This window comes from Micromys minutus (assembly GCF_963924665.1).
Source record: "Micromys minutus genome assembly, chromosome: 27".
NCBI lineage: Eukaryota > Metazoa > Chordata > Mammalia > Rodentia > Muridae > Micromys > Micromys minutus.
Genome location: NC_137962.1, coordinates 34,114,056 through 34,141,536, shown reverse-complemented (window position 1 = coordinate 34,141,536; position 27,481 = coordinate 34,114,056). Strand labels below are relative to the sequence as shown.

At 45.7% G+C, this 27,481-nt stretch overlaps 2 protein-coding genes across 4 annotated transcripts in view; one reads left to right on the top strand and one right to left on the bottom strand.

Moving 5' to 3' along the window:
• Positions 1-24,532, top strand: FAM118A (family with sequence similarity 118 member A). Of its 3 annotated transcripts, none has more exons than XR_013975576.1 (11): positions 1-42; positions 7,840-7,957; positions 9,323-9,378; positions 9,967-10,159; positions 12,632-12,853; positions 13,194-13,322; positions 15,509-15,794; positions 17,429-17,461; positions 20,459-20,542; positions 21,850-21,949; positions 23,282-24,532. XR_013975576.1 is itself a non-coding variant. In XM_080939262.1 (10 exons), exons 3-10 carry the CDS (start codon positions 9,332-9,334, stop codon positions 23,299-23,301), a joined length of 1,074 nt encoding a protein of 357 aa, XP_080795388.1. In that variant the 5' UTR covers positions 1-42; positions 7,840-7,957; positions 9,323-9,331; the 3' UTR covers positions 23,302-24,532. The 3 variants fall into 3 exon arrangements, 1 of the variants encoding a protein (XP_080795388.1); XR_013975577.1 differs by having other exon boundaries at positions 9,967-10,219; XM_080939262.1 differs by lacking the exon at positions 21,850-21,949 and having other exon boundaries at positions 9,967-10,219.
• A 2,161-nt stretch (positions 24,533-26,693) lies between these two features.
• Positions 26,694-27,481, bottom strand: part of SMC1B (structural maintenance of chromosomes 1B) — a gene marked incomplete at both ends in the record, with an annotated part of 56,770 nt that continues 55,982 nt past the window's right edge. Inside the window, one exon of the mRNA XM_080938979.1 lies at positions 26,694-26,834. Coding sequence (XP_080795105.1) covers positions 26,694-26,834 — 141 coding nt within the window. The remainder of the gene's footprint in view (positions 26,835-27,481) is intronic.

Sequence of the window (27,481 nt, the reverse complement as noted above, 5' to 3'; positions counted from 1 at the left end):
GGCGAGAGCGCGAGCGACACTGGAGTCTCGGTGGCGCGGCAGGTGAGGAGGCGGGTCTGGGCTGGATGCCAGCGCCCCGCGTCTCCCCAGTCCTCAGGACTTGCCCTGGGTGCCCCGGACCCTCGTGCCCTCTGATGCGCTGGGGACTCCTGTCTCCGACATCCCCTGGGACTGCCTGGGTCCGCGGCCACCTGTGGACTTGATCACCTTCCACAACCCAGGAAACCCCAAATCCTCCAGATTTCTCTCAGACTCAGCACACGGAACCTCGGTGGCTTCAAGGCCTGAGACCGTTACATCTTCTCATCCTGAAGCCCAACAGATCCCCTCTGGTCCCACTCCAAAGCCTCCTCGGGTCTCCAGGCCCTTGGACTCCCATCTTTTCTTGGGTGGAGACTTTCAGACCTACCTCCCCCTAGAATTTTTCCTTCCTAGGATCTCCTGCCTCCTGATCTCTCTAGCTTCTACTAGAGTGTTCTTGAGGTTTGTGAATTGTTAATCAGAATAAAAGTAGAACCTTCTAACAGGTCAGCAGAGGACCACGCATAACCAAAGAAGAGATGGGATGTGGGGTTTTGCTTGTGTGTTTGTTTTCATGGAGGCCTGTGTGGGACCGACTCATGGTAGTGACATCGCTGGGTATAAGGGAGTTGGACTGGTGGAAGCTGGTGGTCGTGCCCTTAGTGTGTGTGGTCGTTTCTGCTGTCACACAGCCCACCACATCCAGCCCAGGAGAGCAAGGCTCGATTACAGTGGTCTAATTGATGGGAAGATGACAACCTAAAGGTCCATCTTTCTGGGATTCTGATTTAAGGGTGGCTGTCTTCCCCGAGGTGGAGGTTTGGGGCCAAATGATACACATCTTAACCTTTTCAGTTCTGGAAATCTTTAAGGATTATTATTTCTTTAGGCTATTGTCATTGATAAACAGTCCCTGGCTTATTTCACAGGTACCTTGAGGCACTGCCCCAAGAAAGAACATACTTGGCCCGATGATTGTGAAAGACAAGGGCCAGACATTTTTAAAGAGGGAGGGGATGCCCTCTGCGGTCCAGTGCTTGGTGCTGGAGGCAGATAGTACAGCTTCTGCTGGTAAGGTTTGGAAGGTGCGGATGATTAGCCAAGTTGGTGGTACTTAGAGTGCAGTGGCCTTAAAGGCAGCTGGGGGTTATAGAGAAAAGGGTTAGAGAGTAGCTGGGGTAAGGGGAGGAGATGCAGGAGGTAACAGGGAAACAGACTCTTAAGGGTTGAAAAGCTGTTGAGGGTCAAGGAATGAAAAGTCAGGGGGGCATGCCTAGCACACCAGATCTTAGAGGCTCTGCCACGTGGGTGGCAGAGCTTTGTCCTGGGGCAGCGGTTATCCTTGTACTAATGATAAAGATGATAAAGGAAGATGCCACTGCCCTCATTCTCTCCGGCCTTCTTCAGTGACTGCTTCTGCCATTATGTAGACAGACAGGGATCTGGCCACGGAAGGAAGGTAGGATGAAGGGCTGTGAGGTAAGTGTTCCCAGTTGAGATCATGATGAGAGATAGCAGGAAGGCCTGAGGCAGAACCTGGCGTTGAGCTTCCTTTGCTGAGCGATTTAGGGGAACAGGAGACCATTGAAGGGTTTATAGAAGAGTAAAGTAGCTTGTATTTTTGTTGGTTTTGTGTGTGTGTATGTGAGTGTGTTTGTACATATACCCCAGGGTTGGGGTAGGGGATAGGATATGTATCTGTGTGCATGTGGAGGCACCACCCAGGTTGTTTTGAGGCTTGGCCTCTCACTAGCCTAGAACTTCTCAGTTAGGTTAGGCTGGCTGGCCAAGGAGGGAGCTTCAAGGACCTGCCTGTCTTTACCACTCCAGCAGTGTACACCAACACTTGTGACTTATGTCTTGTTTTACCTTAGTTCTGAGGATCAAACCCAGGCCTTATGTTTATAGGTCAGGTGACTGGTGACTGAGCCATGTCCCCAGTCTTGGCTTAACATATTTTTCCAGTAGTCACTTAAGCTGTGGTGGAGAAATTTGTCTGTAGGTGGCAAGACCACAAAAGATAGGAGTGATTCGGACCCAGGCCACGTGGTTCAGTAGCCCTCTAGGGCTTGACTAAGCTCTGAGCCTGGGGCACTGACATGGGAACTTTTTTAGGTGAGGTTTTTATCTGTTTGCTCATAGGTGGTGCTTATCTTAGCACCTCACCAGGGTGTCTACTATCCAAGTATAAGACAGTGCTTCGGGTAGGGGGAAGAGGGACTGAAGTCAGCTGGGGAGTCTGAAGGAAATGGAAAGGGACTGAAGGAGATGCATTCCGGTGTGTTAGCACTGTGTGACTGGAGGGGTTGAAGCTGCAAGCAGGAGCTGTCAGTGTCCAGACAGGTGAGCACTTTAAGGTGTGACGTGTACCATAGACAGTGGATTAGGGATTATGAAGAATTGGATTTGGGAGAGGGAACTGAAGATAGCCTAGTGCAGGAGGATTTTCTATGGCCACCACAGCCACACGTGACTGACAGGCACTTAGAATATACTTACAGTGACAGGGCTGGGGTTTAATGGGTTAAATGTAGGGGTCATGGGAAACATGTAGGTTGCTCTAATGTTATCTCGTGGAATGCCTCTGGCTACCTGGGAGGCGCACACTCTTTCTTTTTCCGGTGTCAGGGAACAGACTCAGGGTAAGCCACGCAGGCTGTAAGCAGCACAGCAACCTGTGGTTGGCTGGGCCCTTCTGGGTTGTGTACCTTTCTTTTCCTCTACAGCCTACAGCCTGGAACCTTCTGCTGGAGACATGGCCACACCTCTTCTTTGGCTCTCCTTATCGATTCTGCTAAAGTTACTGTGTTATGCAGGCAGCTGTGCGACAGAGCCGTTGGTGTTGCCTGTGTGTCTGTCCGTGTCCATCTGTCTGTCAGTCCATGTTCTGGGCTTCCTGGTGTTGTGTTTCTGGAGAATGGCAGAGGGCCAGCAGGGGCCGGGATGAACATGAGCATGACCGGGAGACTTGGGGCTGCAGGCCATAGGTAGTGCCTGAGGTGAGTGAAAGGAATCAGGGATGCAAAGCAGAAGTGAGTTACAGCTGTCCTGATGCTTGAGGAGATGCTGACCAAATTACTGAAGTCTCAGCTTTTGCCTCAGAAGGATGAGGCATTTGTCCTTATAGGAAACCTGGATCTCTCCAGCTCTAAAGTTTTAAGTTGCTCTATAGAATATCTCTTCTGCATCTTCTGGGGCTTGTGGTTTGCTTTTTCTATTTTAGAATGTGTTATTATTATCATGTGTATGATGTGTGTGAATGCCCAGAGCATATAGTCTGTGCAGAGGTCAGTGGACAACTTTGTTCACTCATTTGTCTCATTTGCCTTTCTGGGGGGATTAAGACAGTTTATTGTGTAGCTTTATTGTGGGCTTGGGAGCACTGCTTTCAAGACACCAGTTATCTAGTACTCACCCCTCACCCCCTCTACCACCCGATTCCCCCCACCCCCCATGGTCTTTCTATGTAGCTGTGGCTATTTTGGAACTCACTATATAGGTTGGCCTTGAACTCACATAGAATTCACCTGCCTCTGCACCCTAAATGTTGGGATTAAAGACTGTTTAACCAGGCCCAGCTCAGTTAGCACATTTTGAGCATTACAAATAGGTTTCCTACTTTAGTGTTGTTCAAGAAGCACGTGCTAAGGTCAGGGGTTTGTCTTTTGTACATTGTGAAGTGTGTGCTTGCATTGTTGCAGAGAGGCCAGGAGAGGATGCCGGGTGTCTTCCTCTTACTGCTCTTTGCCTTCTTCCTATTAGACAGGGGCTCTTACTGACCATCAAGTCCTAGGGATCTCCCAGTCTCTGTCCCCTACAAAGGTGTAGGAGCCCACATAGCCACACACAATTTTTAAGTGCATTTTGGGGATTCAAACTTTGGTTTTAGTTCTTGTGCTGCAACTGATTTTTATTTACCCACTGAGCCAGTCCTCACCCCCCCCATCCCCAGTGTTACTCTTTTGAGATAGGGTCTCACTTTGTAGCCCAGGCTGGCCTGGCATTCACTATATAGACCCAGGTGGGCTTAAACTTTTGGTATCTTTCTTTTGCTTAAGCCCCCTGATTGCTGTAATTATAGGCATGAACAACTGTGCTTGGCTGACCGTGTTGGGGGAGTGTCTCTGTGTGAGTGGAGGGGACTGGAGGGTGGAGGAGTGTTGAAGCAGGTCTCATGCTGTATGCCCAGGGTGGCCTTTAACTCATAGTGACCAACCTGTCTCAGTCTCCTGCATGCTGTGGTTACAGTGTGAGTCACCATGCCTAGCATTGTTCTCTGAGTTAGAAAACACACTTCATCCTCGAGTTCCCTGATTACAGCAGCAGTGGTTCTGTTGTGACAGTTGTGGGAAGTTCCTTCCTGCTCTGTCCTGAGGTTAAGTAGATAGAGTCCTGCTGATCCATGTCACCTGAGATAGATCTGTCACCCAGCCCCCAGCTGGTTCATTTGTGCTTCTGTGTATACAGGACACATTATTATTGCCAGTGATTTCTGTCACAGCCCTGTGTTGCTCTTCATCTGCTAAGGCCAACATTGGAACCACGTGGCTGTGAGGGAGAAGACCGTGCCTGAGGGTCACTGTCGCATCAGCGGCAGATGGCGGCAGGTACCTGTGGTGGAGATGCTCATGTCTTGGTGTAGTGGGAGTGTGACATTGCTTTTTTTTTTTTTTTTTTTTTGCGTTAAGGTCTTGCTGTCTTTTGCCCAGGTTGCCCAGGAACTCACTAGATTGGGCTAGCTGAAGTAGAAGTGATCCTCCTGCATCTGCCTTCCCAGAGCTGGGATGAAAGGAATGGCCACTGTGCTCCATGTTTGCCTCCTTTGAGGACCTCCAGGCCTTTGGGTCTGTGGTAGTTTGAATAAGAATGGCCCCTATGGGCTCATATACTTGAAATGTTTGACGCCAGGGAGTGCCAGTGTTTGAAAAAAAAAAAAGGGGGGGGGGGTGTGGTCTTCCTGGAGGACATGTGTCACTTCTCATGGGCTTTTGAGGTTTCTCTGTCTCTGTCTCTGTCTGTCTCTCTTTGCTTATGGATGAAGATGTAACTCTGCTCCAGAGCCATGGTGCGGCCATGTTTCCTGCTATGATGACAATAGACTACATCTCTGAGATTGAGCATAAGCTCCCAACATACGTTTTCTTTTATAACAGTCACCTTGGTCATGGTATCTTCACAGCAAAAGAACACTGACTAAGACAGGGTCCATTTCAAGTGCATGGATTATATTCAGTCAGTATTTGCAGTCCTGTTTCCCCAGCAGCGTAGTTACACACAAGAACAAGTGTAGCACCATTTATAACTGGCCATAGTTGCTACCTGTGGTCATTGTGTCATTATCTGTTGTGGTCTCTGTTCTCGGGGCCTTCAGAAGACAGCTCACTGCAGGCTACACTGACCCTGTCTGATTGCAAGGGGTTCTTTCCTCCTGTCACGTTTTGACTGACTGCAGGTGAGTTAAAGGTCTGCATTTGGTCATTGTGGTAGGGACCGAACACAGGCAATGTGTATGCTAGGCAAACTACTACTGAGCTACATCTCTTGCCATCTGAAGGTCTGACGCCCACTTACTGTGTAAGCGTGACGCCAGCCTCTCCTGCTGGGAGGAGGGAGCAGGTTTTGAGTATCTTTACTTTTCCTTCAGTATGATTGAGCTGTGCATCTTCTTGCAGGATTTTTGTGTGTGAGCTGCTGGGAGCAAGGGCTTTGAGTCTTCTGGGGGAGCCTTGCGCTGTAACCTTTTCTCTCCAGAATCTTTGTATTCAAGGCTATATTTTGGTGTAGTACTAGCTGTCCTTGAACTCCCAGAGATCCATTTTCATCTGTCTCTCAAGTGTTGGGATTAAGGTGTGTGCTCCCATGCCTGGAGAAATCTAGTGTTTTCAAAGCATAATTTCTGAGTCTCCCACAGAATTGGATCCTGATTCACTTTGCTTGCTCACTTTTAATAACCAGCCCCATCCTCCCAGCTTTATGGCCACTTTCATGCCTCTGACTTGTTCTTTCTCCTCTGATCTTTGTGTCAGTAGAACCTTGGTGGTACCCAGTCTTTCAGACAAGGGCTGTTTGCGTAGCATGGGCCGGGCTTGGCTCAGCAAAGCTGTTCCAGCCACACTGGGTCGCACATACAGTGTTCTTGGATCTAAGTGGCTCAAGCAACCTTGTTCCTCAGGTAGGTTACATTTTTCCCAGGAGGCTGAGCCTGCTTTACAAGGCTGAGTTGCAGAGGATCGGCTGTGCTGTCTAGTGTTTGTCAAACTTTGACTTGTATTCCATATGTTGATGTGCCAGTGGCCAAAGAAGTCAGAGGACTCAGGCTAGAGGCAGTGTGCAGGGTGTGGGTGTCTGGAGGTTTGAGGACATTTTCAGTGACCTACTGTGTTGGCTTGAGTGGGGGTTCTGCTTCACAGCGTTATGAAGATGACCAGTTCCTCTTCTCTACTCTTTCATCTTTTGGACTCTGGTGAAGATGAAATGCTTTTAGAATTTGTACATTTTAAAGTATGTCATTGTGGGAGTGTATGCATGTGAGTGCAGGTGCCCTTGGAGGCCAGAGGCATGAGCCTCTGGAGCTGGAGGTGGTTGTGAGCCAGCCGGATTCAAAAGTAAGGACTCCTGGAAGAGCATTCAGTGCTCTTAGCCACTGAGCCATCTCTCCAGCCCTCCTGATGAATATGCACTTAGTTACTGCAGAGCTCATTCATGTAGTTATGATTTCTTATTCTAGGCACAGAACACTCTGCTAAGACTCTGTTGAAGGTTTTAGATAAAAGGACAGTAACTGCTTTGAGATCTGCTTTCAGCCTGAATTTACATTTAGAAAATACCGGTAGGTTTTTATGAAAAAATGTGTTGCTATGATGACTTGGTTTTGAGTGCAAACTGGTGACGACATGGTCACCTAGGAAACAGAAAGCTGCAGCATCTGAGAGGCCTCTGAAGGGTTTGTTGCTGTTGTCTGGAATCTGATTGGCTTAAGAGTGGCTGGTGAGAAGGGACTGTACATCGGAGATCTACTGGCCTCCAGAAACTTGTCAGCAAAGGTCAGGCTGGGCAAATCTCCCACTTGGGCCTTGGTCTATTAAACAAAGGGGAGATTTTGGGCAATCTCTGGATAATTATGAGGTTTGGCTCTGATCTTTTGGCTGTTGGAAAACAGGAAATGAGGTAATGTCTTTAAGCTTGTAGTGTTTATAAAGAACTGTAAATGGCTAAATATGGGCAGCTATTCAGTTCATCACCACAGGGGTCCTGAGAGGAAGAGTCTTGTGCGTCCCCTGCTGGCTGCTTTGATTTCTTGAGGTCTTCAGCCTAAAAGCCCAAGACGAAGGCCCGCCCCCTCTCCCTGTTGAGGTGGGAACCCTTGTAATATTGGTGCTGGCTGCAGAAACTCTCCAGATCCCCTAGCTCAAGCTGAGTCAGAGCGGAGCAGGAACCAGCTGTAGTGTGCCTGTGCAGGCCAGAGCTCCCTCCTGTTCTGTGAGTGTTTCTTGTTTTTTTGGGGAACTGAAATCGATTGTTTTTGTGTTACTATGCAGAGGTTGAAGTACATAGTTTGGATTTTAACTGTGATACCTACAGATGTGTGGGGAGCAGAAAGCAGTTGAACAGGAGGAAGGAATTAGAAAATTTAAAATTCTGTATGTGGTAAAGGTTGAGGCTGTGTTGTTTCTAAGGCACACGGGCTGCCGGTGCCTGAAGTCAGCTATAGAGTGCTGGCTAGGGCAGGCCAAGATGAAGGGCTTTCCCCAGGCAGGAAGGCACAAGCACTCTGAAGATGCAGAGTGTGTTCAAGTTAACTTCAATTCTGTCTTGCAGGTCCCCGATCCTTGGTTTCAGCTGTAGGACACAGCCCAGCTGCCTGGCCCAGCAGTTTGGTTTGCAGAGCACTTTCCCTCCAAAGAGGACTGAGCTTGGAAGTTTGGCCAGTTAGCAGGTACCCATGCTTTATGGTTGGTAACAGAGTTGATGGAGATGTGGGCTCATTGGACACTTGGTGGGATCCATGGGGCTTCTGTTTGCAGTGGAGGGGTATATGAAGTATATAGTCAGAACTTGCCTTAGGGAATTTCAAATAGGTTACAAAACTGAAATAGACTTGGCCTTACATGGTGACTGCAGTGAGGTAGGAAGCCACTCTCCCCAGCCCTTTGTCCCTTGGGCAGGTGACATCCTCTGCCAGCTTCAGGTTTTGGCCAGGGAACTGTTTTCTTAGCACTGAGGAAAGGTCATGGACTCTCGAGGATTTTGGTGGAAGTTGTGAGTGTACCCTTCAAGGTGGGAGGGTGGATGCTTACTAATGTTTTCACAGGTGACTGCAGGATACCATTTTCTCAAGTCTGAAGGGGTGACTTAGAGACCCATTGAACTGTGTGGTCTCCCCTAGAGTTATTTTTGGTGACCTAATTCTAATTCAGGAGAAATAAAGATTCGAGTGCAGACACAGGCTTTCAGTCCTGTGTGAGGATGTAGGAGGGCTGGTGTTCAGGGCATTCCCATCGATGTTGACACCACTCCCCCAGTGCCGCTGCTCCGTATGAAGAGGGGAGGCTCAGGACTCCTCTTTTTGTTTTGAGGTGAAGTTGCTCTGTGAAGCCCTGGCTGGCCTTTAACCTGGTGTCTGCCCTTCTAACCGGTGGGATCATAGGTGTGCTCTGCTACTCTAGCCCATCAGTTCTGCTGCTGAGTGCTGTCCTCCGTAGAAAGTGCACATAAGCTGCTCACCATCCTGGAATCTTGCACTCATGAAGGTCTGTTGGGGGAGGTAGCAGTCAGTTTGTAGGTTCTAGTCCCATGTGTAAGGCTGACTTTTAATTTTGAGTAGTTTCTAACAACACGGGAACTAAAATTAGGACATGTACTCAAATGACATGAAAAATATCATTAAAAAGCTTGGTGGCAAAGGGGGAAATGGTGCTACGGTTCTCAGTGATAGTAGATATAGGCCTTTACACCAGGGTCTCTGCCTGTTTCCTTGTTTATAGTAAATACTAGGAACCAGGGAGACTTGTAGATGCTCTTGTCTTAGAGACACATTTCCAGGGTAAAACATAGAACCTGGAGCCAGGTCACCAGAGCTGCTCTGTCTGGCTGCCACGTGTTTTCCTTTCTGTCTTCACAAGACACCCAAGGGCCTGACCCTGGAAGCCTGGCAAGGTGAGCAGCTGGGGAGGAACCAGAGGAACCGCTTGTGTGGGTCTTTTCCTAGATGGCACTTTCTGGGTATTCTAATTAGAGGGGAGTCAGGACCTTTGACTCAGCCTCATCCTCTACACTCTTTAAACGACTTTCTTTTCTTTAGGATTCACAGATGGAGTCAGTGGAAAAGACAACGAACAGAAGTGAACAGAAATGCAGGTAAGTAGCCAGTTACTCATAGGGGGTTCCTGACTTCGCATTGCATCGGGGACATGTAGCACTGCCCCTGGGAGGGAACCCACGGCTGCTCACCATGGTTTACTCCAACACAAGAAGTTTTTCAGAAAGAGGTGTTCTGCTCAAAGAAGCTACCAGAGTCCCATCTCCAATCTCAGCAACGTGGAAGTGGTGGGTGGGAGGACCACTGGACTGTGCATGGCCAGCAGGTCCCACTTACTGGAAAGTGACGCACACGGAACTGCTGGCCCTGGAGAACACAGTGTGTTTTAGGAGGCAGAAAACCTGCTCTGAGTCAGACATTCTCTTGCCTGTGACCACAGCAAGATTACTCTTGTCCCTTACAGTGCTGATTTACCAGCTCTTTGCAGCTTTAGAGGAGGAGAGGGGCTGAACTTCTTGTTCATAGTTATCTGTGAATTATTTATCACAGTAGGCACCAGGGACTTCGTTTTCTGGTAGTAAACAGAAGGCAAATTTGTGACCTGAACGTTCTAGATATTTCCACACTGGAAGCATGCAGTACTTCCAGACTTACTGTTGGCTTCTTTCTCCTTTGTTCTTAAATAGAAAGTTCTTAAAGAGCCTCATTAGGAAGCAACCCCAGGACCTGCTCCTGGTCATTGGGACCGGGGTGAGCGCAGCTGTGGCTCCGGGTATCCGAGCCCTCTGCTCTTGGAGGAGCTGCATCGAGGCTGTCATCGAGGCTGCGGAACAGCTGGAGGTTCTGCACCCTGGGGACGTTGCTGAGTTCCGGAGAAAGGTGATGAAGGACCGGGACCTGCTGGTTGTGGCCCATGATCTGATCCGGAAGATGTCACCTGTGAGTCTCACACATCAGGTTTCACAGCACTAGCTTTAGGTTCTAGACCAGGTTGAGGGAGTGTGCAAATTGAACACTTGGCCTCCAGGGAGCAGAGGTACTGTGTGTTAGTGTTCAGCCTATCAGGGCACCATCCTTAGGGTGTTTTGTTTTGATATTCAAAATGGGTTTCCTTGTGTAGTCTTGGTTGTCCTAGAACTCACTCTGTAGACCAGGTAGTTCTCAAACTCAAGAAATCCACCTGCTTCTGCTTCCTGAACGCTGGAATTAAAGGTGTTTGCCACTGTGCCCAGTAGGATCCTACCCTTTTAAACCTCAAAATTGGGCTGCCTGCAGGTGCTGGATTAGCCTGTAGTAATGGCTCCCATAGACTAACTCCCATGTTATGCTGCCATTTTTAGTGTGAGGTTTGTGAGACACTATGAATATGTTCTGGTTGAGTAGGCTACTCCTATCTCTGCAGAGAACATTTAAGGTGGTCCTCAGAAGACATTTAAGGTGGGAGTGTCTGTCAGTAGAAGTGAGGTAGTAGAAGGTAGCAGAGTTGGATTCAGGGGACAGTTACTGAGAGGCCACAGCCAGACGATGGGTGGCTGTGTTGCCCGGTGCAGGCTGAGCAGCAGCATGGGAGAAGCTGAAGTAGGCTGTTTCTCACTGCTCTGTGCTCTTGGAGATGTGCAGTTGGCATATAGAGGAGGCAGAAGGAGAGACTTAGATGGGAGCCTAATAAGACCAGACCATAAAATGGTCATCAGAAAGGGCAGGACTGGTGTGGGGGTCTCCAAAACACCAAAGACCCCAAAGGCTGTGGTTTTATTGGGATAGTAATTCTAATTCCTGTATTGAAACCTGGGGAAACAGCCCAGGAGCATATAGGAGTTCAGTGGTATCTGTAGCATGATGTGCACACACACATACACACACACACACACACACACACACACACACACACGCACAGAGATGAGGCTGCCAACCCCTCCCCTCTGTGGCTTTGCATGGAGTTTCTAGATCACTGGTTCCACCTGGTGCTGCACTTCCCCTTTCTAGGCTGGGGGTGTTTTCAGTTAGGTACCTGTGCCAAATGTGGGTGTTCTGTCAATCAGAGACAACTGACATCATAGGCAGGGGCTTAGGCCAAACCTGACCTGCTAGCCATTTTTATAAAGTCATGTTGGCATGTGGCCATACCCTCTTGCTAGCACATTGTCTGTGGCTGCTTTCATGCCCAGAAGCCACCTTGAGTAGTTGCAGTAGAAATGTGGCCACAGGCCTAACATTTACTCTCGGCACTTCAGACAAAGGGTGCTGATCTCTGGTACAGGAAGATGAGGGCTTACCCTTGGAACAGGGAAACCTGTGGAATAGCTGCATAGCACCAAGGGTATGTGGCTCACTCAGGGAGAGGCCATCATGTTGACGATCACTGTTAGTCAGATGTGTCTGAAGCTCCAACTGATGCTTCTTATCCGTATGCTCTCTTCCAAGCCTCCCAAGGAGAATCAGGTGAGGGGTCAGTGGCCTCTCCCTGCCATGTTGGCATGTTTAGGAGCCTTCCTAGAGGACACCAAGTTGGTTTTATTAGGAGGTTATGGTCCCATGGATAAAATGAGGACCTGCACTCACCAGGAGAGTAGGCTCAGATGGCATCCCCATGGCCTCCTAGGAAAAGGAGGGGCCTATGGGTAGCTTGCTTGGTGGCTCTATCTTGAACTATAGGTCCTTGAGGTGGTACTGACTGTGAGACTCAGTGCTGCTGTAGATTAGGGCTCCTCTTGGGGAACATGTGACCTCTTGACCCCTATCATGTCCAGCTCAACCCCATCTTGGTTCCCTTCAGCAAAGCTATTCACTGTTATTTCTCCCCGCCCTTAGCTTCCCACCTTTCCTGTCCCACTTGGGGAAGGTAGGGACTTTCCATAGCACCTCTGACCTTGCTAATCTTCCTCACTCCTCTCCTTAGCCACACGTAAGACCCATTTCCACAAACACTGCAGTGCCTTTGTACTTGCCCCTTTTTACAGCAGTCTTGAGGGCTCCCGACTCCTGCAGGTCTCAGACACCTCCATAGGCCTTTCCTGCCCGCCTCCGCCAACTCCTGCCCTGCTTGTCCCCAGCTGTTTATTCTGCAGTGCTACCTCCTTATACTTGGCCTGTCCTCCCCCAAGGCTGCCCTCATTCTTCCTTCCGGTAAGAATGTGCCTTACTTATGTGCCCTCTGCTTGGTCCCAACCTCTCTTCATTGTTGTCATTTGAGACAGGGCTTCTCTACAGAAACCTGGCTGGTCTGTCGTTCACAAGGTAGACCAAGCTGGCCTAGACCTCACAGAGATCACCTGCGTCTGCTTCTGCCTTTGTTCCCTACACCATGATGGCCAGTATGTCTTCCTAACTCTTTGATCTACCTCTCCACAGCGCACAGGCGACACCAAGCCCAACTTCTTTCAGGACTGCCTGATGGAGGTTTTTGACAGCTTGGAGCAGCACATCCAGAACCCTGTGGTGCTGCAGTCCATCCTCAGCCTGATGGACAGAGGCACCATGGTGCTGACCACCAACTATGACAACCTGCTGGAGATCTTTGGGCAGCAGCAGAGCAAACCCATGGAGTCCCTGGACTTGAAGGACAAGACGAAGGTGCGGGCCAAGTGGGCAGGAGGCTCCCAGAGGTCACTGCTGTGGGCAGGTTGCTTTGGATTACTCCTTGATGTCACATAGCCATTCCCTCAGGTAGCCCAGGAGCTGCTGGCGAGCCATGCGCCCCCTCCCTATGCAGTCACGAGCAGCTGCTGGAACAGCAGAGTTATGTCCACTCTGTCTTTAGTAAAGACCTTGCAAGATTCTGGGCAGGATAACTAGTTTCTGTTTAAAGGAATAATTATGAGTGGAAACATTTACTATTTTGGATAATTTTGTTCTTGTATTTTGTATAAAATAACAGCAGGCTATTTATTTGTCTTGGTTTGGTTTTTGATAGGTTCTTCAGTGGGCAAGAGGCCATATCAAGTATGGAGTCCTTCATATTCACGGCTTGTACACAGACCCCTGTGGGATGGTGCTGGATCCCTCGGGCTATAAAGATGTCACTCAAGATCCAGAAGTAATGGTAAGCCTGTTCTCACTAGGTTTTGGGTGCTTCTTCTGGGGAATTGATGGTGGCAGCCAGCCATCTGGCTGTGTTTCCCAGGCATTCTGGTTCTCTGGTTGACCCCCGTTTCATTTGGCTATTGGGGACAGGGTGAGATTTTCCTGTTCGTAGCCAAGTCTCTAGGCCCTGGTATGGTGCTGCCTTTTGAATAGATACTCAGGGCACACCTGCTGGAGGAGGACATGTGTGCTTCCTTAGAAAGTACAAACCTTTCTCCTGGTGCCAGCACTAGCACACTGTGGTTTCCTGACCAGGGACTTGGCAGGAGAGACTTGCCTGATGCTGGTAGTCTGCGGTCCGTAGTCTGCAGTCTGCTCCTGTCCCGTTGGTCAGGCTTACTCAGGGGTCTTCTGTCTGAAGTTCTCACCTTCCTTATATAGCCGTCTCTTCAGCTTTCCAAACCTAATTTTAAAACTAGGGCTAAGAATGGTGCTCTGGCCGGGCTCTTGCCAAGCATGCTCATGTCCTTAGCACAGCAGATGAGAGCAGTTAGCACCTCATTTTATGAAAGCCTTTCTTCATTCTTTAGTTTTTTTTTTTTTGTTTGTTTGTTTGTTTTGCTTTTTTGAGATAGGGCCTCTACAGAGCCCTGCCTTTCCTGGGACTTGCTATGTAGGCCATGCTGGCCTTGAACTTATAGAGATCAGCCTGCCTCTGCCTCCTGAGTGCTGAGATTAAAGGTATTTGCCACCACACCAGGCCTTCATTTTTTAATGAGAAATTTGTGGCTGGGCACTTGTGTCACATGTTTGAGTTCAAAGCCAGCCTGGCTTATAGAGGAGGTCCAGGACAGCCAGGGCTACACAGAGAAACCCTGTCTTAAACCAAAAAGAAAGAAAGAAAAGAAAAGAAGGAAGGAAGGAAGAAAGATTTGTGAGGGTGAGAGTCCACACTCAGTTCCTATAGAGACCAGAGGCATTGGATCCCTTGGAGCTGGAGTCACAGGTGATTGAGCTACCCTACCATGAGTGCTAGAATCAAACAGATCCTTTGGAAGAGCCTCACTTGCTCTTTCTTAACCACCGAGCATCTCCCTAGCCCTGCCAAGCCTTTGTTGATGGCCTCAGCAGATGTCTATATGAAATGTGTGGAGAAGCCCTGTGCAGTGTGTTGCTGACTCTTCTGTCCCAGCATATTTCTTCCCCCATTTCTGAGACGGCGTCTCATGAAGCCTGTTTGCCTTCAGACTTGCTAAGTATCTTTGAACTCTACCTCCCAAGTGTTGGGGTTACAGGCCTGCGCCACCATGTCAGGCTATCCAGAACTCTGACTTGAGTCTGTGTGTGCTGCTGTAATCCTCTCATATCAGGTGCATGTTCCCTGGAGCTCTTCTCTGGCCTCTGTCACCCAGGATAGCATTAGCAGATGAGTGCTGGGCAGTTAGGGGTTGACACTGCTGAGATCCTTCTCTTTGAGACAGTGCTGCTGGCATAAGGCCTCCATGTCTGACTCACTGATTGCTGCTCCTCTGAGTGACCCTCATAGGCTGCTCTGGGGTTACTGTCTCTCTCCTCTTCGAAGCTCTCTTGCCTTAACTCCCCAGGATCTATCTACCCCATCTTCTTGTGGGATATGGCTCATCTGTCCACTCATTAGTTTCAGGGTGATGTTTGTATACAGTTTTGAACCAAGAAAAAGTTTTTTGAGACAAGGTCCCACTATGTAGTCCCAGCTGGCCTGGCACTTGCTATGTAGATCAGGCTGTTCTGGAACTTACCCAGAGATCCACTTACCTTTACCCCCCCCCCCCTTAGTGTCAGGATCAAAGGTATGTGCCACCATGCCCAGCAGAACTGAGAACATTTTAATGCTCTTTTATACATCAAGAAGTTGACTTGTATGAGTTGACTTGGTGAGCCATAGGTCTTCCATAAGCTGACTTCACCGTGAGGTGCATACATGCTGCCAGGTTGACCAGTACCCTGCTCTGCTGGTTCTCCTTGAGAGGTGGATCTCTGCCTTGCTTCACCATGAGTTGCACACAGATCACTTCATTGGGTTGACCTGTGTATGTCAAGAGCTCCTAGTCTTCCTAGTGCTCCTCAGGAAGCCTGATGGGTACAAGATAGGATGTAAATGAACAAGGGGCCTTTATGTTAACTGTGAGCTCACTGAGGTATCCTCTGTTTATTGGCTTTTCCCAGGAAGTCCTGCAAAATCTCTACCGCACCAAGTCATTCCTGTTCGTGGGCTGTGGAGAGACACTGCGTGACCAGATATTCCAAGCACTCTTCTTGTACTCTGTGCCAAATAAGGTGGACTTAGAGCACTACATGGTAGTGCTCAAGGAAAATGAAGACCATTTCTTTAAGCATCAGGCAGATATGCTTTTGCATGGAATTAAAGTAGTGTCCTATGGGGACTGTTTTGACCTTTTCCCAGGATATGTGCAAGACCTTGCCACTCAGATCTGCAAACAGCGAAGTCCAGGTGTGGAACTCTGTCTTTACTTTCCAAGCAGAATTATGGGTTCTTCCTCCAGCTGTTCCTCCTCCTATTCTATAAGGCTTACTTACCAATCTAGTTATTTTTTAATGCCTCTGAGTTTAAAAGTAGAAAATGGGGTGGTTAGTATACATAACAGTCTGTAAGTAGAACTTGAGACTTCTCCAAATGTGGGACACACTGATCCGCTTTACAGGTTACTGTAGCCAAGTCAGAGCAGCGTTATTGGCTGTGATAGTGTGTTTGCAGTGTTTATGAGGCTTACATTTTCCTCCTCACTGCACATCTCTCTGAAGTGTGAAGTATCCTATTTCTGTACTTTGTCCTTTCTGGGGGGTCACAGCTCTGCCAGGAAAGACCACAATAGTGAGAAATGCTGACGAGTCACTTTTACATGTGGGAATTAATGGCTTTGAATTCAGTGTCATAAAACATAGATGATAGCAAGCGTGGAAAGTTCTGTATTGACTGGCCTTTCATGGTAATGGGAAACCTAGAGGCTCACCAGAGCGGAATGAGGTTAGCAGAGACCGACAGACACAGTATAGCAACCACGAGTTTCTAATACTGTAGCTGCTAATCATTAGTGGAGTTGGCTGATTTAAATTATGAGTTGCTGTATAATAGGATAGTAGTCAGTTTCTTACTGAGAGTGGAAACAGAGGATTCATGTCATAGAGCCATGCCATGAACAACAGATTTTATATTTTCACTGTCGTCGTCGTCGTCGTCGTCATCATCATCCTCCTCCTCCTCCTCCTCTTGTTTCTTTGAGAAGGGGTCTCACTATGGATCTCTGGCTGTCCTAGAACTCACTATGTAGATCATGCTGGCCTGGAACTCATAGAGACCTGCTTGCCTCTGCCTCCCATATGCTGAGATTAGAGGCCTGCATACCAGGCCCCACTGCCCTTAGTTTTTAATTTGGTGCTTGTTGTTACTTAGATGATTTTAGAGATATCAGCTGGCTGGGGGAGGGGGAAATGTTTGCCTAGTGTGTGCCAGGATTTGAAGCTAGGATTTGATCTTGGACTAACATGTACAAAGATGTCTTGGCACCAGTTGTGGGCATGGATCTTCTGAGACCTCCCTCATCCTACCCAGATCTCTCTTGTCCACAATCATGACTCCCTGGAAGACCAGCACTCAGCCATTGAGCATGGCTACCTAGAGTAAGCAGCTGAACCACCTCCCATCCCCTCTGATGCTCCTTTTCCAGGACCTGGCAGCTGAATGGACTGTCAGCAGCCAGAGGAATAAAAAAAAGGTCACTGAGGCTTTCATCTGTGCCTGTCTGAAGGACATCTGAGGTTGTTTTCACTCTAGATGGGCGAGGACACCTACTGACTGAAAGTGACTTTATCGTTGTGATGTGTGCCTCACTGTGTGCCTGTAGCCCCAGCAGCTTCCCATGGGTCATGCAGTGAGCTCTGGCATCCAACCTTCCTGGTGAACAAGGGAGAGACAGGCAGGGATCCATGGCTAGCATGCTATGCAAATGGCACAGAAGCCTGCCCCAGTCAGTGGATGGCCTCTGGGTGGTCTTTGTCTTCATTCCAGGCCTGGGAAGGAGGAATACTCCACGTTGTGGCCCCACTGACTGTTTCCTCTTTTTCTAGATGCTGAGCGAGTGGACAGCACCACCTTACTGGGTAAAGCAGAGCTTGATTTTTTTCACTTGATTTTTGCTTGCATGTTGTATTTTATCACCATGAAAATGCACTTTACATTCAATAATTTGCCTTATTAAATATGATAGAAAGGACAGATACCTCTACCTTCAGGTGGTCCCCACCATGGTAAAGGCACAAAAGTCTGTCCCCTCCACTGGGAAGCACGGCCTACTCATGGACTGTCTTCTGACAGCAGAGAATAAATTCTGCCCTAGAACCAAGAGTTACAGGAAATAAGAGAAAAGTTCTATTTGTATTATGCCATCAGTGAAGGATCCGGTGATCTAGGGTAACCTGTCCCTTAGTGGTGTGTGAGCTTTTATATAATTTTTTTCTTTTAATACTTCTTTGAAGTGTGAATGCTCTTGATGAGTTCATAAATTGATGTCTCAACAGCTAACCAGCATCTACCAGAGGTCAAATTAATCAGGGTGCCTCTTCTACTGCCTGAGTCAGGCTAAAAGAGGTTCTAGCCAGTGAGCAGGAACCTGTTTATTCCTGCCATTGCTGCCTGTTGGGCCAGTATGTCCAGACAGGACAGCTAGTGCCAGTCCAAGTCAGTGGTGGGATTGACTCGGTCCAGGAGTGGGAAGAGCTGTACTCTGCTCTGTCTGCATAAAAGGATATTTTTGCTGTAGTTTTTTCCCCCTTAGGTATGAGTCCCAGAACAATTTCCTTTGAAAGCAGCAGTAACTCAGTTGATAAGACATGTAGTACTCTGCAGGAAAACCTTGGCCAGTGCCCCAATAAAGTCAAGTTCAGAAGCTGGCTCCTAGAAGTAGATTCTATGATAGTGGGTCAGCCTGAGGAGGCTTTCCATCACAGTGACAAAATACTTGAGAAAACAGAACTGTGCCACTTAGTTTCAGCAGGTGGTCACATGACTCTTTTCCTATGCATGCTAAGACAGAGCAGAGTACAGAGAAGGGGCCATGGACAAGACATGCCTTTCAAATATATGCTCCCAGTAGCCTGTATTCTTCAGCCAAATGCCCCTTACAGTCCGTTCAGTACAGACTCAGTGTAAGTGAGTTACAGGTGTGCTGTATAGTGAGACTGTGGTAGTTTGAAGATCTCCCCTAAACCCTGGGCATTCGAACATTGAGTCTCTAGTTAGTGGTGGTGTTTTGGGAGGCTTAGGAAGTGTGGCCTTGCTAGAAGAAGTGTGTTACATTTCTTGATACAAGATACAATTAGCTGACCCAAATGGTTTAGGTAGATCTATCCCATGGCCTTGTCAGTTACAGTTCATATGGCCTTTCCTGGGCAGGCTCTGCTCATTGCTGGCAGCCTTCCTAGATATTCCATATTCCTGCCAACTGGGGCTTGCATCACAGCTCTGCCTTTGTTCAGCTTCATGCTTCTGCCCTGTCAGTGCTGAGAGACCCTGACCCTTTCATATTGATTGGCCCCTCTGGATTCCTTATGAGATTTGGGTGGAAGCCTCCAGGACTCCACGACTCATGCATTTGCAAAACCAGACAGGAAAAACTGTTGAGAGCAGGAGCAGTGACTGGGTCCAGCTGGCCGTGGCTGCTGTGGCTACTATGTGCCTATGTGGGTGGATGAACCTTACCTGGCCATCCCTGAGCAAATAGCCCTAGAGCTCATGGAACAAAGCTCAAGTTTTAACTTTACCTCCTTGATCCTGTGGCTGTAAGCCCTAGCTAATTTCTGAGATCTTCAAGGCTTCTTTCCTGTTGTCATAGTACTAAAAAGTATGGGGCTTGCTTTTCATGGTGCTAATCCTTATTGGCAGCCTCACCTTCCTTAATCCTAACCTCAAGTGTCCTTCTTTTCTGGCCAAACTGCAAAGTTTTCCAATTCTTTTTCTTCTTTTTGCTTTAACTCTTACTACAAAGCTGGCTAAAAGCAGCTAGTATAATACCCATGCTTCAGCCTGATTACTAGCCTTGCAGTTTTCATCACCAAATTAGTCTATCATTTTAAAATTTAGCCTCCTACAAGTCTCAGGGTGGCTCTAGAGAGATAGATCAGTGGTTAAGAGCACTGAATATTCTTCCAGAGGACCCAGGTTCAATTCTCAGCACCCACATGGCAGCTCACACTGTGACTCCAAGATCTGACACCCTTACCCAGACATATATGTGGGCAAAATACCAATGCACATTAAAAAAAATGTCTCAGGACAAAGACAAAATATAGGCTTTTAATTAATTATTCTAGAATGCAAAATGAATGGCCTCTAGTCTGACCCCTAGAGCCTTCACTTTCACCCGATTGTGTGAGCAATTATAGTCTTTGCCCTTCCATCAGCATCCTTGGCTTCTGATCGCTCAGCATTTTTCTAAGCTTGTTCTAACACGTTTCTCTAAACTGTTGTAAATCACTCCTGCACACTAGTCCAAAGGCTTTTGGAGCACATACTCACAGAGTCCTTTGTTGGCACAAGTTCTCTACTGGCCTTTTGGTGACAAATTACTGGAGAGAAAGTAATTTAAAATAGATACTTGACTCTGAGGCTTGAGTCCATGGCTTCATTGTTTCTGGACCTGACAAGACAGAGATGTGCTGCTCACATTTGCGGAGCAAGAGAGTGAGAGGAGGAGGATGGGTGCAAGAGGGAGGTCTACCCAAGGGCATTGAGTGTCCCCAGTGACTGACTCCTTCAAACCAGGCTTCATCTTCCAGCAATAAAGTTGATTAGATTGAGAGCCCTCAAGATCTAATCACTACTCCTAGCTTTGAGTTCTGTATTAAAGGCCAAGCCTTTAACTCAAGGTTTTGAGGGATACTGTGTGCTCAATACCATACAAAGTAGGCAAACTGTATCTTCACTTATTATGAACATTTGAAGGATACACAGGGAGAGTAAATGAATTCTCAGAATATCCAATATCCCATCTGTTCTCCTCATGATACTTTTTTCCCCCCTCCGGGGCTATTTTAATGTAAAGTTTCTAAAATTTATTTTTACAAATTTCTTAAATTTTTAATTTTTTTTTTTTCTTTAAGGTAACGCATGCCAGGACTGTGCAAAGAGGAAGTTGGAAGAGAATGGAATTGAAGTTACAAAAAAAGTCAGACAGTCAGATACTGGTAGGTAGAGTTTTTTTCCTTGGGTCTGTAGGTGTCTGTACTTAGTGCTTTGCTTTAACACCCTGGTCTGTGGGAAGGATCAGTACATACATCATGTCGGAATCACACAAACCTTTTGAATGGAACCTGACCTTTCACACTGCTAATCAGAGTTACTATTATTTTCCCCAAATTTTCTCTTAAAATGTAATCAAAAGAAAGCAAGTAAGTGATGTATTAATTCAGTGTGTTTTCATGAGGAAGACACCCATTTGGTCAGACCAAGTTGGCAAACACAACATTTCGGGAGTATCCTCCCAACTAATCAGTGTGTCCACATTAATCTCTAAAGAAACCACTTGAGATTGTTGCTTTTTGTTCTCCTTCTACTGGGATATATATGTATACTTGTAAACTTTCAACTGCTCATTTCAGTAGACTCTTCCCATTGAAACTAGGAAAGGTGATCTGGATGACTACTTGTATCCCTCTTCTCCCCACTCCTTCCCCCCATGTGTTAGAATGGATTTCTAGTTACTTAGTACTGGCAAGTAGAATTTAAATCTGTTGATTGGGCTCTGAAGGGCTTTTCCCTTCTTATCCCTTCTCCGTTTCATTCCCCCAGCTCCAGCTTGTAACACTCCCAATGTCAAGCACCTAGATAGAGAATAAAAAGAAAGCAAGGCCTCTACTCTGTGTGGATTCTAGAAGGAAGAAAATAAAAGCATTTACTTTATTAAAGGCATCTGTATTCTTTCCTTTCAGCTTGTATACAGTGTTAGTGGGCCAAGGCTGGGACTCCGTAGTTGTGAGATGTGTGCTCAATATCAGTTAAATGTTTGTTTAACAAACACTCCATTCTTACGGTTCTGATTATCTCATTGGCAATATAGTCATTTTTTTTCCCTGTGTCTCTGTCTAGCCATGCTAGTTGGATTCTCTTAGATTAGTTCCACTATCTTTTGTTTGCTTTAGTGCTTCTTTGTTTTTGTTTTTAAGACAGTTTCTTTGTGTATTCCTGGCTGTCTTAGAACTAGCTATATAGACCAGGATGGTCCTGAACTCACAGAGCTCCACCTGCTTCTGTATCTCAAGTACTAGGATCAAATAAATGTGCTATCACTGGCCTGGCTCCTTTAGTGCTTCTTACTTTTCAATTTTTAGTCTTCATTAAAACACACTGAGAGATTCTCAAAATTAGATTTTATTCCTGAGGTTAAAATTTTATTATTTTTGAGTGCCTGGAGCTGGGGATATAAACCAGGGGCTTGTACATGTTAAGTACAATGAGCTACATTTTCAGCATCTAAATTTTGTTTTTTTTTAAGATGGGGTCCCTGACTGGCCTGGAACTCAACATGTATAGACCAGACTGACCTCAAACTCAAGAGATCTGCCTGCCTTAGCCTCTGAGTACCAGGACTAAAGGTGTGTGCCACCATGCCCAGCTAAAAATTCTTACTTTAATAGTGTGACCTTAAGTTTCCAAGAGTTCTCTTATTTATGCTTGCTATTACCATCTATTGTATAGTGCCAAGTCTTTTTAAATCTTTGGAGTCTTATTATCTGTTATCACTTAATTTCTGAAGCATTGCATAGATTCGATAAGGGTTACTAATATATTATGAATAAAAGATATATGTACTATATGTTCTGAGAGTGTAAGTTACTGAAGTCATCTGTCATTGATAAAGAGTCAAAATGAACACAAATGAAACAAATAGGGTGATTTTTAAATGTTCAGTGTGAATTATTCTGTTGGGATGGGTGGCAAGAGATAGGCTATAGAGGCTAACTTAGTTCAGAGGTGTATTAAGGGAGTGATTTGAGGTCATTCTGGGACAATGGCTGGGAACAGCTGCTGCAGATGGCATGGTTCTTCCTAGATAGGGAAAATTTAACTTTAGATATGTATAGACAAAATTTTTTGTTATCTTTTACTTGGATTGTAGTTTTAGTTGGCAAGGACTTCTGTAAAATAGAACAGATAGTCCTCAAATTGCTACCTCTGGGCAGGTGCTTTTTTTCCTGTTAGGCTCCATGTTTCTGGCTTTCCTCACATCTAAGCTTCCTGCACTGTTTGCTGATGTGTAAAGTGACCGTTTTCAGTAGACTACTGTGGGTTTCTTCTCTTTCTTTTCTTTTTCTTTTCCTGCTATCACCTGTATACTGGGCTTTCCATGTTCATGATTTCTCTGAATGCTGCTTGTTGAGGTGGCAGAGCTACTGCCGGGTAGACAGTGCCATTGAGCAGTAGGCCAGGGATCCTCTGAGCATTAGCAACTCAACCTACCTTGCCTCTCCCTAAGCAGTCATGTATGCTTGAGTAGTTTTCTGGTCTCTGATGTGCAGAAAGCCTTGATCTGTCTTGCATGTGGATGAAAGGGGCCAAGATCCATCTTATTTAGTCCTGTTGTCCACACTTGGAGCCATGAAATCCCCAGAAAAATGGTGTTTCTACATGTGTGGCAGTCAAATTGTATTGTGTATTCTGAGCCTTCATTTCTTATCTATACTTAAAACATGCTTTTGCTTTTTGTATGTTGCAATTGGTTTAGAAAAAACCCCTAAGTCTTTATAACCTAAACCTTACCTGGTCTTTGGTAGTATTTATAGTTCTGCAAAGCTGTTTCTGGACAGTGGCTACTGTTGCCACTGTGGAGGGTTTTTCAAATTTTTCATATGTCTGAGGTAGTTGCTGAAACAGAATTCTGATATAATTTTTTTAGCTGAACTTTTGTATTTCTTTTGCCTAAACAGATGATGCTGGAGGGTCTTGAAGTTTTAAAAACTTGAAATTTGAAAACCAGCCTTCTGTAACCACAGTGCCATGCCCAAGCGATGAGGAATGTACAGAGGACTCCATATGGATCTCTCAATAGTGAACTGCCACATACCCCCAAAAGAGCCATGTGGGTGTGTGGTCTTTGTGGTTGAATGACAGAACTCTACTATGTGTTTAGCTGCTCAGGAGGTGACATGGACACACTTCAGGTATACTCATAAGGACTAATGGACAGCTACCTCAGGGACCAAATCAAGGGGTGGGAGGTGGGATGTACTTGACACTGTTCCCTTTTCTCATTTGACATGTTTTCTTATGTCAGGATGTTATTTTTCCTAATAAATGGAGGAGAATGAGGACTATTCAAGCAACAATAGTTGCCAAAGAGAAAATAAGACATAAACATATATATTTTACATCTTTATATGGAAATATGTGGAAACATCTTTCACTATAGAAAGTTTTTAAAATATGTGTTGGTTACAGTGTTAAATAGTAAAGAACAAGTGGATAGTAGAGGGGCTGAACCCACTAGCAAAAATTGTTTTTAAAGGGATGACTAGATCAATTTGGTTTCTTTGGAATTGTGGTATTTCAGTAATTTCTGTTCCAAAGAAATGGTAGACTGTCTGTTAGTGAGTGTTAAGTCCAGAGAGGCTGAAGACCTTTCCCAAAGTCTTTAGTGCTGTCTTCGATCCACTGTGTGACTTCCAAGTTGGAAAGGGAAAGTGAAGCACAAGACCAAGCTGTAAACTTTTTGAAGTTCTAAGCTTTCCAAGTTTTATTTCTCTAGAATAAAGCCCATCCTTTCTGTTCTCATCTCTTTCCCATGGTTCATAGTAAGATTCACATGGAATGGGTTGGCAATACTTTGAAAGGGCTTGTCAGATTTTAACTACATTCAAGGCTAACTTCTGGGGAAACATCCATGCTCAGAGTACTGCATATGCCCACAGCTCCTCTGATAGTGACTGTGGCAAAGGCTTGCATTTGTACAGAGTGGTCCTGAAAGGAAGAATTCTTAGAAACAGGTCTTTCATGGTTAATTTGAGGCTATCCATCTTTGATATACCAAGCTCTGCCTGTGACATTGCATGGATGGCACTGTAGCTCCCAAGAGACACTGACAATTAAGAACAGGAAGCATAGGTTGCTACAGGGAATGAGGGAGAAACCAGAGATGGGCTAAAGACACCTCCCCACCCCCATGCTTTCTAAGTGGAAAATAAATCTTTTATGTCACTGGTTATGAATAAAATTTTAAAGTCAACCCTTTGTGCTCAGTTTTTCTTTAATTATGACAAGATGTGGTGTATATATGAGAATGTTTAGCTTGAGTTGCCACTGAACTGTGAAACCGAGTTTAATCCTTTGAATGTATTTAATTTTTAAAAATTGAACCTTTAAAAATAGTTTTTTGAGGGCTGGAGAGATGGCTTAGCAGTTAAAAGCACATACTACTTTTGTAGAAGACCTACGTTCCCCACCCGCATCAGGTAGCTTACAACCACTCAGGGAATATAATGCCCTCTTCTGTGGCCACCTGTAATCACTTCTGCATAGACCCCTCCTAAACAAAAATAGATTTATTAATTATTATTATTATTATTATTATTATTATTGAGATAGGGCCTTACCTTGTAGGCTTCCCACTCACAGCAATGCTCCTTTTCAGCCCTTTAAGTGTTGTGATTACAGACTGAGAAGTGAACCTTCATTTTTTCCTTTTTAAAACACATTTACCAAGTGCTATCAAGGGCAGATAAGTAAATATTAAAGTTGATCTAATACATTGTTTAGCAAGATTACATTCTGCTGGCTATAAAAGCAGTATATAAACTGAAAACAAATCAGTCTATGAAAGGCTCTAGTGACAACAGTGAAGGATCTGAATTTTTTTGCTATAATAAATTATATCTATATTCAACCTTTTTGTAATGGTGTGTTTTGAATGTCATTTTATTCCAGTGATTCATGTATTAGGAAACAGTCTCAGCAAAGGGTATTTGCTTCTCATTTTATCAGTGAGAAGCATGAAGTTAGCTGACAAACTCTGGTCCTCTCTTGGTTACTGGTCAGAGCCAGAGTTGGTACATTTTAAGTAGTTGTTTAAGAACTTCTGAGAACCTCCTTACAGCCTCACCAAAGCTAGAAATATTAACTGTGGATCATCAAGAAGTCTGCTGAGCCTTGTTCTAAGTGAATGCTATGGTTTGCGCACAATTCCTGGGAGCTGAGAGAATTTCCTAAAATCTACTCTGCAGCTCCCTAAGGCTCAGAGGTTCTCTAGTTCCCATGTGCACCATGAGTTTCATATGACCATCTTCATACCTATTTTTTTAAACATCAGGGTCTGTTTAGGGTAAATAGACTATTGATATCGTTTGTGTATTTTTTAACCACTTAATGTATATAAAAGCTATCTTTGCTTTTTTGGTGGGTATATCATTCTACAACTGTATTGTACTACATTTTATTTGTGTGTATGTGTCTGTGTGCATATGTGGGATAAAACTAAATCTTGTGACTCAGTCTACCAAGCAGGCATAGAGCATGTTCTGTGTACAGGAAACAAGTGCTGTTCAGAAGTGAGCCAAGGTTTCGGGAGACAGTTCCTGGGTCAGCACTTGTACCAGATCTGACTTCTATGGAGTCCTGCGGAATCCTTCTGTTCCACATTGAAATGGGAAAAAGCACTGCTAAGAGCTGCCACATTCCAGCTTCCACAGTGACATTTACATGAAATCCCTATTACCTGGCAAAGGCTTATAATGCAGTGTACCCTTAGGAGAAACTAGACTTAGAAACATTAGAGTTGTACTGAAGCACACGACTCAGTTTCTCCCTCACAACTTTTCTGCTTTTAAAACTTGTGAGATTACTTTTGTCTATGGTTTCAGTACTGATACATACTCCTTTCTGAAATAACCTCCCATGTAAGCCATGTTTACCAATTTATTAACTGTACTATGACATTCTTAGAACTATCAAGGCTGGGAGGTACTCAGTGGTATAACACTTATACATTCTTTCTGGGCTCTTCCATCACTGCAACCCCCCAACCCCCAGACCAGCTGTCTCCCTTAAAGAGGCAAGACCAGAGTAAAGATGTTGCAGAATTCAAAATTTTATAACCAATTTATTTCAAAACAGAAGTCCTTAAAAGCAAAAGAAAACCATATACCTCATTCATTTCTGCCATAGGAAACCTCTTGGAATGGGTCTGAGCACACCTTAGCTGGAGTGGGCTTATAGCTTGTTCTACTAAAACGGCAAGAAAATTTTCTTCTATGATATATGGGTCTAAACAGAGACTGACCTGACTTCCACAGAGTCAGGGTAAAGAAAGCTTCTATAGCTGATGGCTGTTAAAGGGTATGCTCATTTCTAGCGAGACTGGGGAGACTGTGGGGACTGTGATACTCGTGCTCTGGGCTTCCGGAGGCTCCTGCTGCCTTCTTGGTCTTCAGTGTCTGGATACTTGGAAAGGTCCAGAGTCAATACATGGCTGAACATGCACTCGTCATGCTGAAATGGAGGTAGGGCAGTTTCAGTCAGTTCTCCTGATCAGAGGAATAGTATTTATTAAAGTGAGCTCATTAGTTAATCTAACAATGTGTTTAAAAGGGATTCATTATCCTGTGTATTTTGTGACAGGGTTTTTCTATGTAGCACTGGCTGTCCTGGAAATCACAATGTGGATCAGGTTGTCCTGAAATGTAGAAAAATCTGCCTACCTCAGGCTCCTGGGTGCTGCACCACACCTGGCCCAGTAAATTAATTTTTATCTTAGTTTAAAGGGAAACAGCCTAAAGAACGGGAAATTGAATTGCTGCTCTATTCTCTTGGCTTAGGTTTTTAATTAACAAATTGTTTTGTGTATGTGGGTATGGGCCTGCAGGGTACGGGTGTGGAGGTTAAGGGACAGCTTTCAGAGGTCAGTTCTCTCCTTTCACTACATAGGTCTCGGGGATGGAACTTATGTTGTCAGGCTTGGTGAAGACACCAGCTGAGCCATCTTAATGGCCGTAGCTCAGTTTTTGACCTATGATGGATGATTTGAAATTTCTGTACTTCTTGGAGCTGCTAGTGAATCTGTTTTTTGATAATAGTGATTAATTTTTGTGCAAAATATTCACAAGTCAGAAACATGAAGCACAGTATTAACTTTTCTG